This window comes from Ostrea edulis, chromosome 2 (genome assembly GCF_947568905.1).
Source record: "Ostrea edulis chromosome 2, xbOstEdul1.1, whole genome shotgun sequence".
Lineage (NCBI taxonomy): Eukaryota > Metazoa > Mollusca > Bivalvia > Ostreida > Ostreidae > Ostrea > Ostrea edulis.
In genome coordinates, this window is record NC_079165.1 from 858,052 (window position 1) to 869,852 (window position 11,801).

At 36.3% G+C, this 11,801-nt stretch overlaps 2 protein-coding genes across 2 annotated transcripts; both read left to right on the forward strand.

The window, feature by feature from the left end:
* Nucleotides 1-3,521: 3,521 nt before the first annotated feature.
* Nucleotides 3,522-5,375, forward strand: LOC130052221 (uncharacterized protein K02A2.6-like). The gene has a single exon (XM_056156627.1). The coding sequence runs from the start codon at nt 3,522-3,524 to the stop codon at nt 5,373-5,375; it is 1,854 nt and encodes a 617-aa protein (XP_056012602.1).
* A 631-nt stretch (nt 5,376-6,006) lies between these two features.
* On the forward strand, nt 6,007-7,377 carry LOC125648668 (uncharacterized protein K02A2.6-like). Its single transcript, XM_048875681.2, has one exon. The coding sequence runs from the start codon at nt 6,007-6,009 to the stop codon at nt 7,375-7,377; it is 1,371 nt and encodes a 456-aa protein (XP_048731638.2).
* Nucleotides 7,378-11,801: the final 4,424 nt, after the last annotated feature.

Sequence of the window (11,801 nt, forward strand, 5' to 3'; positions counted from 1 at the left end):
GTTTTGAGTAAGAAATGGTGCCATTCCTTTGGGGTTATTTTTTTCATTGGGGATGGTACCATAGGGCCTACTATTATTATTGCAGACAAAAATACCGGTTCCTGTGAATATTCACACCTGACGACCTGTAAAGGGTTGTAAATAGTGAATGTGAACAGCTGCATGTAAATAAGTTAGTGTTCTAACTGCATAATTTAATACCGTTCAATTTTATTCTAATATTTTTGTGATAGGGTTATATGTATACAATTAAAATTGCATGGGAAAGAGTTTAGTAATGCAGAGCTCTAATATAATTTAATTTCTCATGTTGTTTAGACATTTATCCATTAACACATGTATAGGTCTACATAATTTAGGAGTGTAATTACTAGATAAAGTTAATGTCATTCCTTAGCTTGCAAGTACATCCTTAAGAATCATGACAAACAACACTCTTTAAGATACAATTTTCTGCTTTATTACTATATTCATGGGATAAAAGCCCCCATCCTGTGTTTTATTTGGGATATTTATTCCCATTCATACTCAAATAGGATATTCACTGCCATGTCATGTTCATTATGGGACATTTCCTCCTATGGAACATTGTATCCCATTTTGAATTTAAATATGGGAGTTAAAATCCTATGGGAGAAATTATATTTTTTCTCCCATGGGATTTTTGGTGGGAGTGAAAATCCCCCAAGTGGGATTAAAAATCCCTCCAAAATCCCATGGGATTTTTTTATTTCAGGTGAAATATCTTAAAAACTACAATAGTTACAAGTGTAAATGTTGGTGCATATCTTGTGGACATAAAATCCCATCTTTTTTTGTAAAGGGTTTATTTGTATCCTTAATAAAAGGGTTGGCGAAACTCCGGACTTTTGGCGTGTCCGGAGTTAAATGTCGCACTGTTTAATATAATATAATATTGTTGATATAAATCACAAACTTGTTCATGCGACTGGCTCGACATTCCACTTGTCGAAAAAACTCGTACTTCTCAACTTCAAAGGCTGTTTATAGTTGTTGTAGGCATACTATGTGGTAGTGAGTGGGTGTGTAAATGAATTTTTAAATTGTGGTTAAGTTATTTGATTTAAGTAATTTATTCAACAACAAAAATTAATTCGAGTAATGCAAAGCTTTCACTTGGAAACCAAATGAAAACTAAAGAAAAATTAAGTAAACTTAACTAAACTATTGCTACACTACGCTGTAACTAAACTAACTAACTATATGTAAACCACCGACAGACAGACTCACAACTACTTAACTAAGTACAAGCACCTGTGTAAACCTGCGCTTAAATAATAAAGTATTCTACTTTCACTTTCAGTAATTACACTGTCCAGTAACACCTTAAATACACTTCCTCAATACCCAATGTAAATAATCTGAGGTCAAGGTCATATAATTCACCTGTACCTCTAGTATGCATTCAAAATTCAAATATAAACAGGACATATACTATTCAATTGTACATGTATACAGTATAACACCCAAAAGAATATGACTTACACACACTGATAATGTGTTTGCTACTTCACTTGAAGTGTAAATACAGAATTACTAAAGGAAAATAAAATCAATATTTGCTGAAAAAAAACCATTGTACAAGTCAATGGATCAGGTGATCAAGACTGTTCAACGTAATGTCACTTTCACCACAGGAGTCGGCAATTTTATCAATAAAGTAGAAATATATGAGAAATGGGCATAAATATTACCAATGAGCTTCGCGAGCGTAGCGAGCGAAGCGACAGGAATGCAACGCGATTTCGGCCAAATCTGCCCCGGTGCTATATTGCGTGAAAAACACAGCAGCACTCGCTATAAATAACATCAGTCGATATACCCCACCTGATTTCTGGATCGGTCACCCTTTAATTGCCGTCAATTACACTAAAATCCAAAATAAACACACTTTCGAAAATATTCACTCGCCATAAGTTTTGTGTGACGTCACGCCATTTGCTGCTGAACTATTGCGGTTGAATTTTATCATGTTTATAAGAAAAATATTTAAAAAGAAATGAAACGTCTTTTTTATGACTCGTTTTTATGTTTGTTATTTTTTTAGTGACAATATGTAATTGGTAATTAATTTTTGATTGAGTGTTAGTTTACGTAGGTAATATGCGTTTGAAAATAAAGGGAGGTAATTTTTCACGAAATCAATATTGTGCTTCTTTGAAGAAAAATGCCCAACAACTTATATATATTGTGTTTGAGATCACACTTCGAATGGAGCCCATCATAGTGTTGGGGGTGGAGACACAATAAAGTTTTCAAACCCAACAGGAAAAAAAAATGACTTATTGAGTACAGTATATGAATTCTCAAATATATCTAGATCTACTCCATTTTCAAACAACAGATGTACAGTTACAATTTGTGCATGTCCCCACCCCCCTCATTTTGGGGTAGTATAACTTACAACGCTTATTTTCTCATTAAATAACATTCTTCAATTTTAGCCATTTAAGCCTAGATCATCTTTCAATAAGGCCTAAAAGCACTATACACAATTTTAAAGTATCATGCTGAATTTTCTTCTCATTCTCACAAATACCAAGAGTTCTGAGTGAACTCATGGTTCTAATGGGATGGCCAAATGGACTCAACTAGGGCTGCTAACACTGAAAGAATGTTTTCGCAATGTATCAAGGTCCATGTCCCAAATCAGGCTGATTAATAAATCTTTGAATTTGGATCCCCCCCCCCCCCCGATTTTTAAAAGGTCTGTCATTGACTGTGCCACTGGAAAATTCAATAGCAAAAGCAGCACTGATGATTTTTTAAATGCTAAGCGAGGTTCAGAATTTCAGCAAATTAATAATAGTATTTCTTCATGCCACGGTGTTCTGCTGTAACTAGCTCATGGAAATAATTACTGGAAATATCTTGTATATAAAATATTACTATCTTTAGTTATCAATATTTAGTAAATTTCTTTGGGTTGGCGCGATAAAGAATTAGTCTCACTGCACTACGTCCTTGAATGAAAAAATAGCACAAGAGGGGTAAAAAGACCGGCATCCCTCACCACCTCTGTCATATATGTATTATTTTAAAGTTCTATATTCCAAAGTTCACACCTGCGTCTCCAACATAAATAAAACAATGTTAGGATAGTAATTGATTCTGATAGTCGCTAATGGATAACCTATTAAAAGCGCTGACTCTACAGAACTTGATATTTGATACTCTGTGAAACTCTTGTATTGTAGCTTAATGCATGTTAATGTATTATCAGTTAATAAAATGTAGCCACAGTGAACAGACGTGTTTGTATAGATTCATACACAACAAATTGGCGACGAGGATGTTTTAAGATATTACTGATAATTCCATGGAAATTTTCGTGTCAAAGAATACTGCAAAGTTTCTGTGATTAACAGTTAAAGTCATCATTACCAAAATGACAGGCTACATAGGAAAAAATTGACCCCTTTAATGACAGCATTGAAACTTGGACTTCATATGTTGAAAGACTTGAACAATATTGCAAGGCTAATAAAGTGGACAACAATATGAAAGTACCGGCGTTGTTAAGTTTGATCGGAGGAAAAACGTATTCATTATTACGCGATCTCACCAGTCCAGAAAAACCGGCGGAAAAAAACTTTGAGGACATTGTCAAATTGTTAAAGGACCATTTATCACCCAGACCTTCGGTAATCGCAGAGAGGTTCAGGTTTAATCGACGACAACAAATGGACGTCGAATCAGTAAATGAATACGTGGCAAAACTTCGAAAACTTGCTGAATGCAAGGTGAAGATAACGAACAGTGAATATTGTGAATTCGGGAATAATTTAAATGACACCCTTCGCGACAGAATAGTGTGCGGACTAAACAACGAACAAATTCAGAGACAACTGTTGTCTAAAACAACTCTCACACTGCAAAAAGCCATTGACATAGCCGTGGCCATGGAAACTGCATCAAAGGACACACAAGAACTTAGAGACAAGCAAGTCAGTGTCAACAAACTGAGTCATCAACACAACTACCAACAAAAGACCGACACGCCACAGCCTAGCAAATGCATCCGATGCAATGGCAAAAATCATGCATCAGCCGATTGCTACTTCAAAGATGCCGTTTGTCGAAAATGCAACAATAAAGGTCACATTAAACGAGCATGTCTGACAAAAGGTAAACATAAATTTAAAACAGCCAAACAGAAGAAATATGTAAGGAATGTGGACAAAACTGAAAGCGATGACAGCGATTCGTCATGCGGAATAGAAAAATTAAGCATGAATTCCGTCATCAAAGCTGATGATTGTCCGATACTCTTAAATGTCAGAGTAAATGGAAAGGATATTCAAATGGAATTAGATACCGGATCAGCCGTATCCGTGATATCAGAGGAAAAGTTCCGAGAAATATTCGGGAAGCAGCCATTGAAATCGAGCAATATCAAACTCCGTACGTACTCTGGAGAAAAATTAAAATCAGTAGGAGTTTTAGATGTTAACGTGGAACAGAATGGACAAAGTGTCACTTGTGAGCTCTACGTGGTAAAAAAGGGAACAACAACATTATTTGAAAGATCATGGCTAAAAGATTTAAAACTTGACTGGAAAAACGTCAAAAGTGTTATGAGTGTCACTACAATGAAAAGTGAAAGCAAAAGCAAAGTGCAAGCTATATTACAAAAGTATAGCTCGGTGTTCAGAGACGGAATTGGTAGAGTTAAAGGAATTAAAGCAAACCTACATTTAAATGAAGATGCAAAGCCAATCTTCTGTAAAGCACGACCAGTTCCGTACGCCATGAAACCCAAAATTGAACAAGAACTAGAAAATCTTGAAAATATGGGAATTCTGGAGAAAGTAGACACAAGAGAATGGGCAACTCCGATTGTCACGGTTCCTAAGAAAAATGGAAATGTTAGGATCTGCGGAGATTTTAAAGTCACAATCAACCTCAAGCTGAATGTCGATCAATATCCCTTGCCAAAAATTGAGGATATTTTTGCGTCATTGTCTCATGGAGAACATTTCTCTAAAATAGATTTGAGACAGGCTTATCTACACATGGAAATGGAGGAAAAGTCGAAAGCATACCTTACTATTAATACCCATAAAAGACTATATCGATACAACAGATTGTTGTACGGGGTAGCATCAGCACCATCAATTTGGCAAAGAACTATGGACCAAATTCTTCAAGGAATACCAGGAGTTCACTGCATCTTAGACGACATGATTGTCACAGGTAAAACCGAAAAGGAACACTTAAGAAATTTGGATAGTGTTCTTCAGCGCCTCCAAAATTTTGGATTGGAAGCTAATTTTGAAAAATGTAAATTTTTCTCAGACAGTGTTAAGTACTGTGGACATGAAGTCACAAAAGAGGGAATCTGGAAAACTTAAAGACAAAATTGACGCAGTATTAAGGACGCTAGCTCCTCAAAACCTTACCCAACTTAGATCATTTCTTGGTCTTGTAAATTATTACAACAGATTTTTACCAAACCTAGCAAGCGAACTAAAACCATTGCATGAACTGTTGGAAAAAGGACGAAAATGGTCTTGGAAAGAAAACCAACAGAAAGCTTTCGAAAAAGCAAAAACGCTTATAACTTCCGATACTGTCCTGGCGCATTATGACCCCGAAATGGACCTATGTCTCGCTTGTGATGCCTCTCCATACGGAATAGGAACTGTGTTGTCACACAAGTACGAGAACAGAGGCGAACGACCGATTGCTTACATCTCGAAAACGTTGACAAAAACAGAGCGAAACTATGCACAAATCGACAAAGAAGCACTGGCGATTTATTGGGCAGTTAAGAAATTCTATCCTTATCTTTTTGGACGGAAGTTTACACTGATTACAGATCACCAACCATTAACATCTATTTTCAATCCTTCAAAAAGCATTCCAGTAACGTCTGCTTAAAGATTACAAAGATATGCTGTGTTTTTGTCAGGATTCACCTATGAAATTGTGTACAAAAGTACCAAGAAACACACAAATGCAGATGTGTTATCGAGACTACCTATGAAGTCAAATGACAACGATGGGCCAGATGCATCTGAAGTTTTTAACATTGAGCAAATAGAGAATTTGCCAATGACTGCAAAGGAAATTGCAAAAGAAACCAAAAGAAATCCGATGCTGAGTTGTGTCTACCAGCATGTGACATCGGGATGGAAGAAACCAGAGGACACATCCTTGATGCCGTTCTACAATCGTAGAGATGAAATTACCACACAACACGGATGTTTGATGTGGGGAATTCGAGTCATAATTCCGACAAAATTTCGGAAGAGAATATTGGAAACTCTTCCTGCGTCGCACCTAGGAGTGGTGAAAATGAAGGGAATTGCGAGAAGTTACGTATGGTGGCCTGGAATTGATAAAGAAATTGAAAACATCTCTAAATCTTGCAGTGGATGTGCTAAAATTCAAAACAATCCAAGCAAAGCACCAGTACATCCCTGGGAATGGCCTTCAGTACCCTGGCAGAGGATACATATTGATTTTGCAGGACCATTTTTAAATAAGAATTTTCTAATCATGGTTGATGCGCACTCTAAATGGCCTGAAGTTTTCACAATGAATAAAATTACATCATTTAAAACCATTGAAATTCTTCGTACAGTTTTCGCAAGGAATGGAATTACAGAGCAGATCGTCTCAGACAACGGACCACAGTTCACGTCACGTGAATTTGATGATTTTACAAAGAAAAATGCAATTAAACATTTCAAATCCGCTCCATATCACCCAGCAACTAATGGATTGGCCGAAAGATTTGTGCAAACTTTCAAACGAAGTATGAACTCTATGAAAAACAACGAAATGTCGCTCAACAAAAAGATTGCGAACTTCTTATTGCTGTATAGGAACGCACCTCATAGTGTCACCAATGAGACACCAGCAACATTATTTCACGGAAAAAATCTACGGACATTCCTAGATTTGATACGACCCGATACCAGGAAAATCGTGGCAGATAAAACCATGAAAAACGCCGTGGAGGAAAGAGGAACAATCCGAGAATTCAAAGAAAATGATCATGTGATTGTACGGGATTATCGAAATAATGATAAATGGATTAACGGACAGATTAGATCGAAATTAGGACCGTTATCTTACGAAGTCAACACAAATCAAGGAAGCGTGTGGAAAAGACACATCGATCAAATGCGCGATTCAAAACCGAAACCTGATGAACAGTGTTCTTTAAATGACCCTATGGCAGAAATATGTGAACAACAAGAATCCGTAACTTCTTACTCAAATGCGCCATGCAGCGAGTCTCCGGCCAGTACACACATAGAAAACGCGACGTCCGAACAACCGTTAAATAAACGTTATCCGATGCGTGTGCGAAAACAAACCAAAAGACTCATTGAAGAGTGTTGACTTTGTACATAAACATTGTAACATTAACATAATCTGATGAACTTTAATTATCAATTAAGTAGAATAGTTTTGTGTTCTTTTGAATATTACAAATGTTTTATGTTCATAAAATAGAAAGGAGGAATTGTCATATATGTATTATTTTAAAGTTCTATATTCCAAAGTTCACACCTGCATCTCCAACATAAATAAAACAATGTTAGGATAGTAATTGATTCTGACGGTCGCTAATGGATAACCTATTAAAAGCGCTGACTCTACAGAAATTGATATTTGATACTCTGTGAAACTCTTGTATTGTAGTTTAATGCATGTTAATGTATTATCAGTTAATAAAATGTAGCCACAGTGAACAGACGTGTTTATATAGATTCATACACAACAACCTCAAACTGAAAAAAAGCAGGGGAGGTTGAAATCTGAGTGACTCGGGTGATATATGGGAAAAAGAAACTTGATAAACTGTACTACCAAGAATTTTGCAATCAATAAAGATTTCTATCCAATAAAAACTTTTGTTATGTGTGATGTAAAATTACAACAATATTGAGGCCATCACATGACGTGATTATCCGGAATTTCTCATTGTCAATTTCGATTTTACTGCGATAGTTTAGCAGCAAATGGTGTGACGTCACACAAAACTTATGGCGAGTGAATATTTTCGAAAGTGTGTTTATTTTGGATTTTAGTGTAATTGACGGCAATTAAAGGGTGACCGATCCAGATATCAGATGGGGTACATCGACTGATGTTATTTATACCGGGTGCTGCTGTGTTTTTCACGCGACATAGCACCGGGGCAGATTTGGCCGAAATCGCGTTGCATTCCTGTCGCTTCGCTCGCTACGCTCTCGAAGCTCAGTGGTAGTACTTATGCCCATTTCTCATATATTTCTACTTTATTGATAAAATTGCCGACTTCTGTGCTTTCACTGTTGTGTAAACATGGAGAACCCAGGAAGTACTACATACGGTTTTACTGTCTCGCATCTATTGTTAATGTATGCAGTATATATACGAATGGTGCTTAAGACCGCAACACAATTCACTAAACACAGTACCTGGACTCCAGCGTGGCCTTTGCTGACATTCTAGTTAATAATTTCTGGTGTGTAGTCATGCGCAGAAGTCTATTTCCGTTCGCGATGTAAAGGATGGTGATGTCACAACGTGGGAAATTTTAAAGCTCTATTCTTTGTGTCAGCTGTTCCTAGGAGTCAGTCAACTTGTCCCAACGTGGGCGCCATTTTTTGTTACCGGGTTTCAAGTAACCGTAAAGAAAAAACACAATCGCTGTTTTCAATATTGTATTGATGGCACTGTAAATTATAGTCTGAAACAAACATATTCACATTCAATACACAATAAAATAAGATATAGTAACATGAAACAAAGACAGATAATTTCACCTATATCCCTGTCACAGAAATTATCTTAGTGTTGTAGAAATGGTAAAACTAAATTACTTTTGCTATATGTATCATGATTTGATCAGAATAAAATACAAATTGCCAATCTTTACTATTAATTCAATAGAAAATGAATATATCATAAATACATACAGATGATTAGATGATACTATATACAGAATATACACATATGTATGTTACTCCTAATCATATATCCTTACCCAATAGGTGGTACCAGACCAGTACGACCAATCAACACATCAGGTAACTCTATATACAAGAAGTAATATTCCTAATTATATTTAAAGTATACAATGGAAAAGAATTGATAATCTCATATCATTCATACTTTGACATCAATGTGATTAAAATAAAGTGACCTGTACTGCAATGATTAAAGTCCCATCAAAAGAAACATCACAGTATAACTGACAAAAGTGTTATATTCAAAGATAATTGAATAGACTAGAAAAACAAGAGGCCCATGGGCCACATCGCTCACCTGAGTCACCTTGGTCCATATCAGAAGACTTTCCATATATATTTGCATGTAAAACCGTAGTCCTTATTATGGCCCCAACCTACCCCTGGAGGCCATAGTTTTTGCAAACTTGAATCTACACTATGTCAGAAAGCTTTCATGTAAATGTGAACTTCTTTGGCCCAATGGTTCACGAGAAGAAGATATTTGAAGATTTTTCCTATATATTTGTATGTAAAACTTTGATCCCCCCTTGTGGCCCCATCCTATCCCCCAGGGGCCATGATTTGAACAAACTTGAATCTGCACTATATCAGAAAGCTTTCATGTAAATATCAGCTTTTCTGGCTCAGTGGTTCTTGAGAAGAAGATTTTTAAAGATTTTTCCTATAAATTTGTCCTATATATTTGTATGTAAAACTTTGATCCCCTATTGTGGCCCAATCCTACAACAAGGGACCATGATTTGAACAAACTTAACTCTGCTCTATGTTAGGAAGCTGTTCATGTGAATATCAGCTTTTCTGGCTCAGTGGTTCTTGAGAAGAAGATTCTTAAAGAATGTCCCTATATAGTTGTATGTAAAACTTTGATCCCCCCTTGTAGCCCCATCCAACCCCCTGGGGCCATGATTTGTACAAACTTGAATCTGCACTATGTCAGAAAGCTTTCATGTAAATATCAGCTTTTCTGGCTTAGTGGTTCTTGAGAAGAATATTTTTAAAGATTTTTCCTATATATTTATATGTAAAATTTTGATCCCCTATTGTGGCCCCGTCCGACCCCCGGGGGCCAGGATTTTAACAATTTAGAATATGTACTATATCAGGAAGGTTTCATATAAATCTCAGCTTTTCTGGCACAGTGATTCTTGAGAAGAAGATTTTTAAAGATTTTTCCTATATATTTGTATATAAAACTTTGATCCCCTATTGTGGCCCCGTCCGACCCCCGGGGGCCAGGATTTTAACAATTTAGAATATGTACTATATCAGGAAGGTTTCATATAAATCTCAGCTTTTCTGGCACAGTGATTCTTGAGAAGAAGATTTTTAAAGATTTTTCCTATATATTTGTATATAAAACTTTGATCCCCTATTGTGGCCCCATCCGACCCCCGGGGGCCAGGATTTTCACAATTTAGAATCTGCACTATATCAGGAAGCTGTCATATAAATCTCAGCTTTTCTGGCTCAGTGGTTCTTGAGAAGAAGATTTTTAAAGATATTTCCTATATATTTGTATGTAAAACTTTGATCCCCTATTGTGGCCCCATCTGACACATGGGGGCCATGATTTTCACAATTTAGAATCTGCACTATATCAGGAAGCTTTCATATAAATCTCAGTTTTTCTGGCTCAGTGGTTCTTGAGAAGAAAATTTTTAAAGACTTTTCCCTATATATTTGTATGTAAAACTTTGATCCCCTATTGTGGCCCCATCTGATCCCCGGGGGCCATGATTTTAACAATTTAGAATCTGCACTACCTAATAAAGCTTATCGATAAATTTCATCTGTTCTAGCCCAGTGGTTCTTGAGAAGAAGATTGTTTAATGACCCTACCCTATTTTTACCTTTTCTTGATTATCTCCCCTTGAAAGGTGGCCTGGCCCTTTATTTTAACAATTTAGAATTCCCTTGACCTAAGGATGCTTTGTGCTAACTTTGGTTGAAATTGGCCCAGTGGTTTTTGAGAAGAAGTTAAAAATGTTAAAAGTTTACAGACGGTCAGACGGACGGACAGACGGACGGACGCCGGAATACAGGTGATCAGAAAAGCTCATTTGAGCTTTTAGCGCAGGTGAGCTAAAAACTCTAAGAAAATCACCTGACCTAAACTTTTAACCAACCAAAACCTCCAAAATCAATCACCCATAAACAACACTAGTCACTAAGGACAATCTATGGAAATCCATACTAGACATAATAATTTATCAAGGGTTGATTAAAATAACCTTATGGAAAGCAATTAATGTAATACTTTATAATTTAGTGACATATATAAACTTACTAAGTATATAATTTGGGATTTAAAAAATGTATTTACACACACACTCACTACCACATACTAGGCAAACAGTCGGGTAGGGATTTTCCTCTGTAGGCTTTCGTTAGAGCACAGTCTATAATGTTTCGAAGGGTCGTAATATTTTCGTCTCACCAAGTTTAGCAACGCTCTATTCGGATATTTTGTCTGTGTCAGAAAAGGATAGAATGTGATGTTATTCAAATAACCGTACTTTCTCATCCTCCTTGAGTCCTCACTACAGTCTCCTGCTGAGCACTAGTATCTCGCTTTTGATCCCTTCGTTTACCGGAATAAAGAAGAATAACCAAAATGATGGAATCACGTGATCATGGTGCATACAATCTAGAATAAACATGCGTTCCGGCAGTAACTCGAAATAAAATATACTCGTATATTTGAAGATATATTGAATGATTACAGACAACAATGAAAAATAATTACCCGAGGCGAAATGAGACGTGGGTAAAATATAATATACCGGTACGTTCAAATTAAATTGG

Excerpts from the sequence above, each read along its gene's own strand:
- LOC125648668 (XM_048875681.2), top strand. The coding sequence starts at position 6,007 with ATGAAGTCAAATGACAACGATGGGCCAGATGCATCTGAAGTTTTTAAC.
- LOC130052221 (XM_056156627.1), top strand. The coding sequence starts at position 3,522 with ATGAAAGTACCGGCGTTGTTAAGTTTGATCGGAGGAAAAACGTATTCA.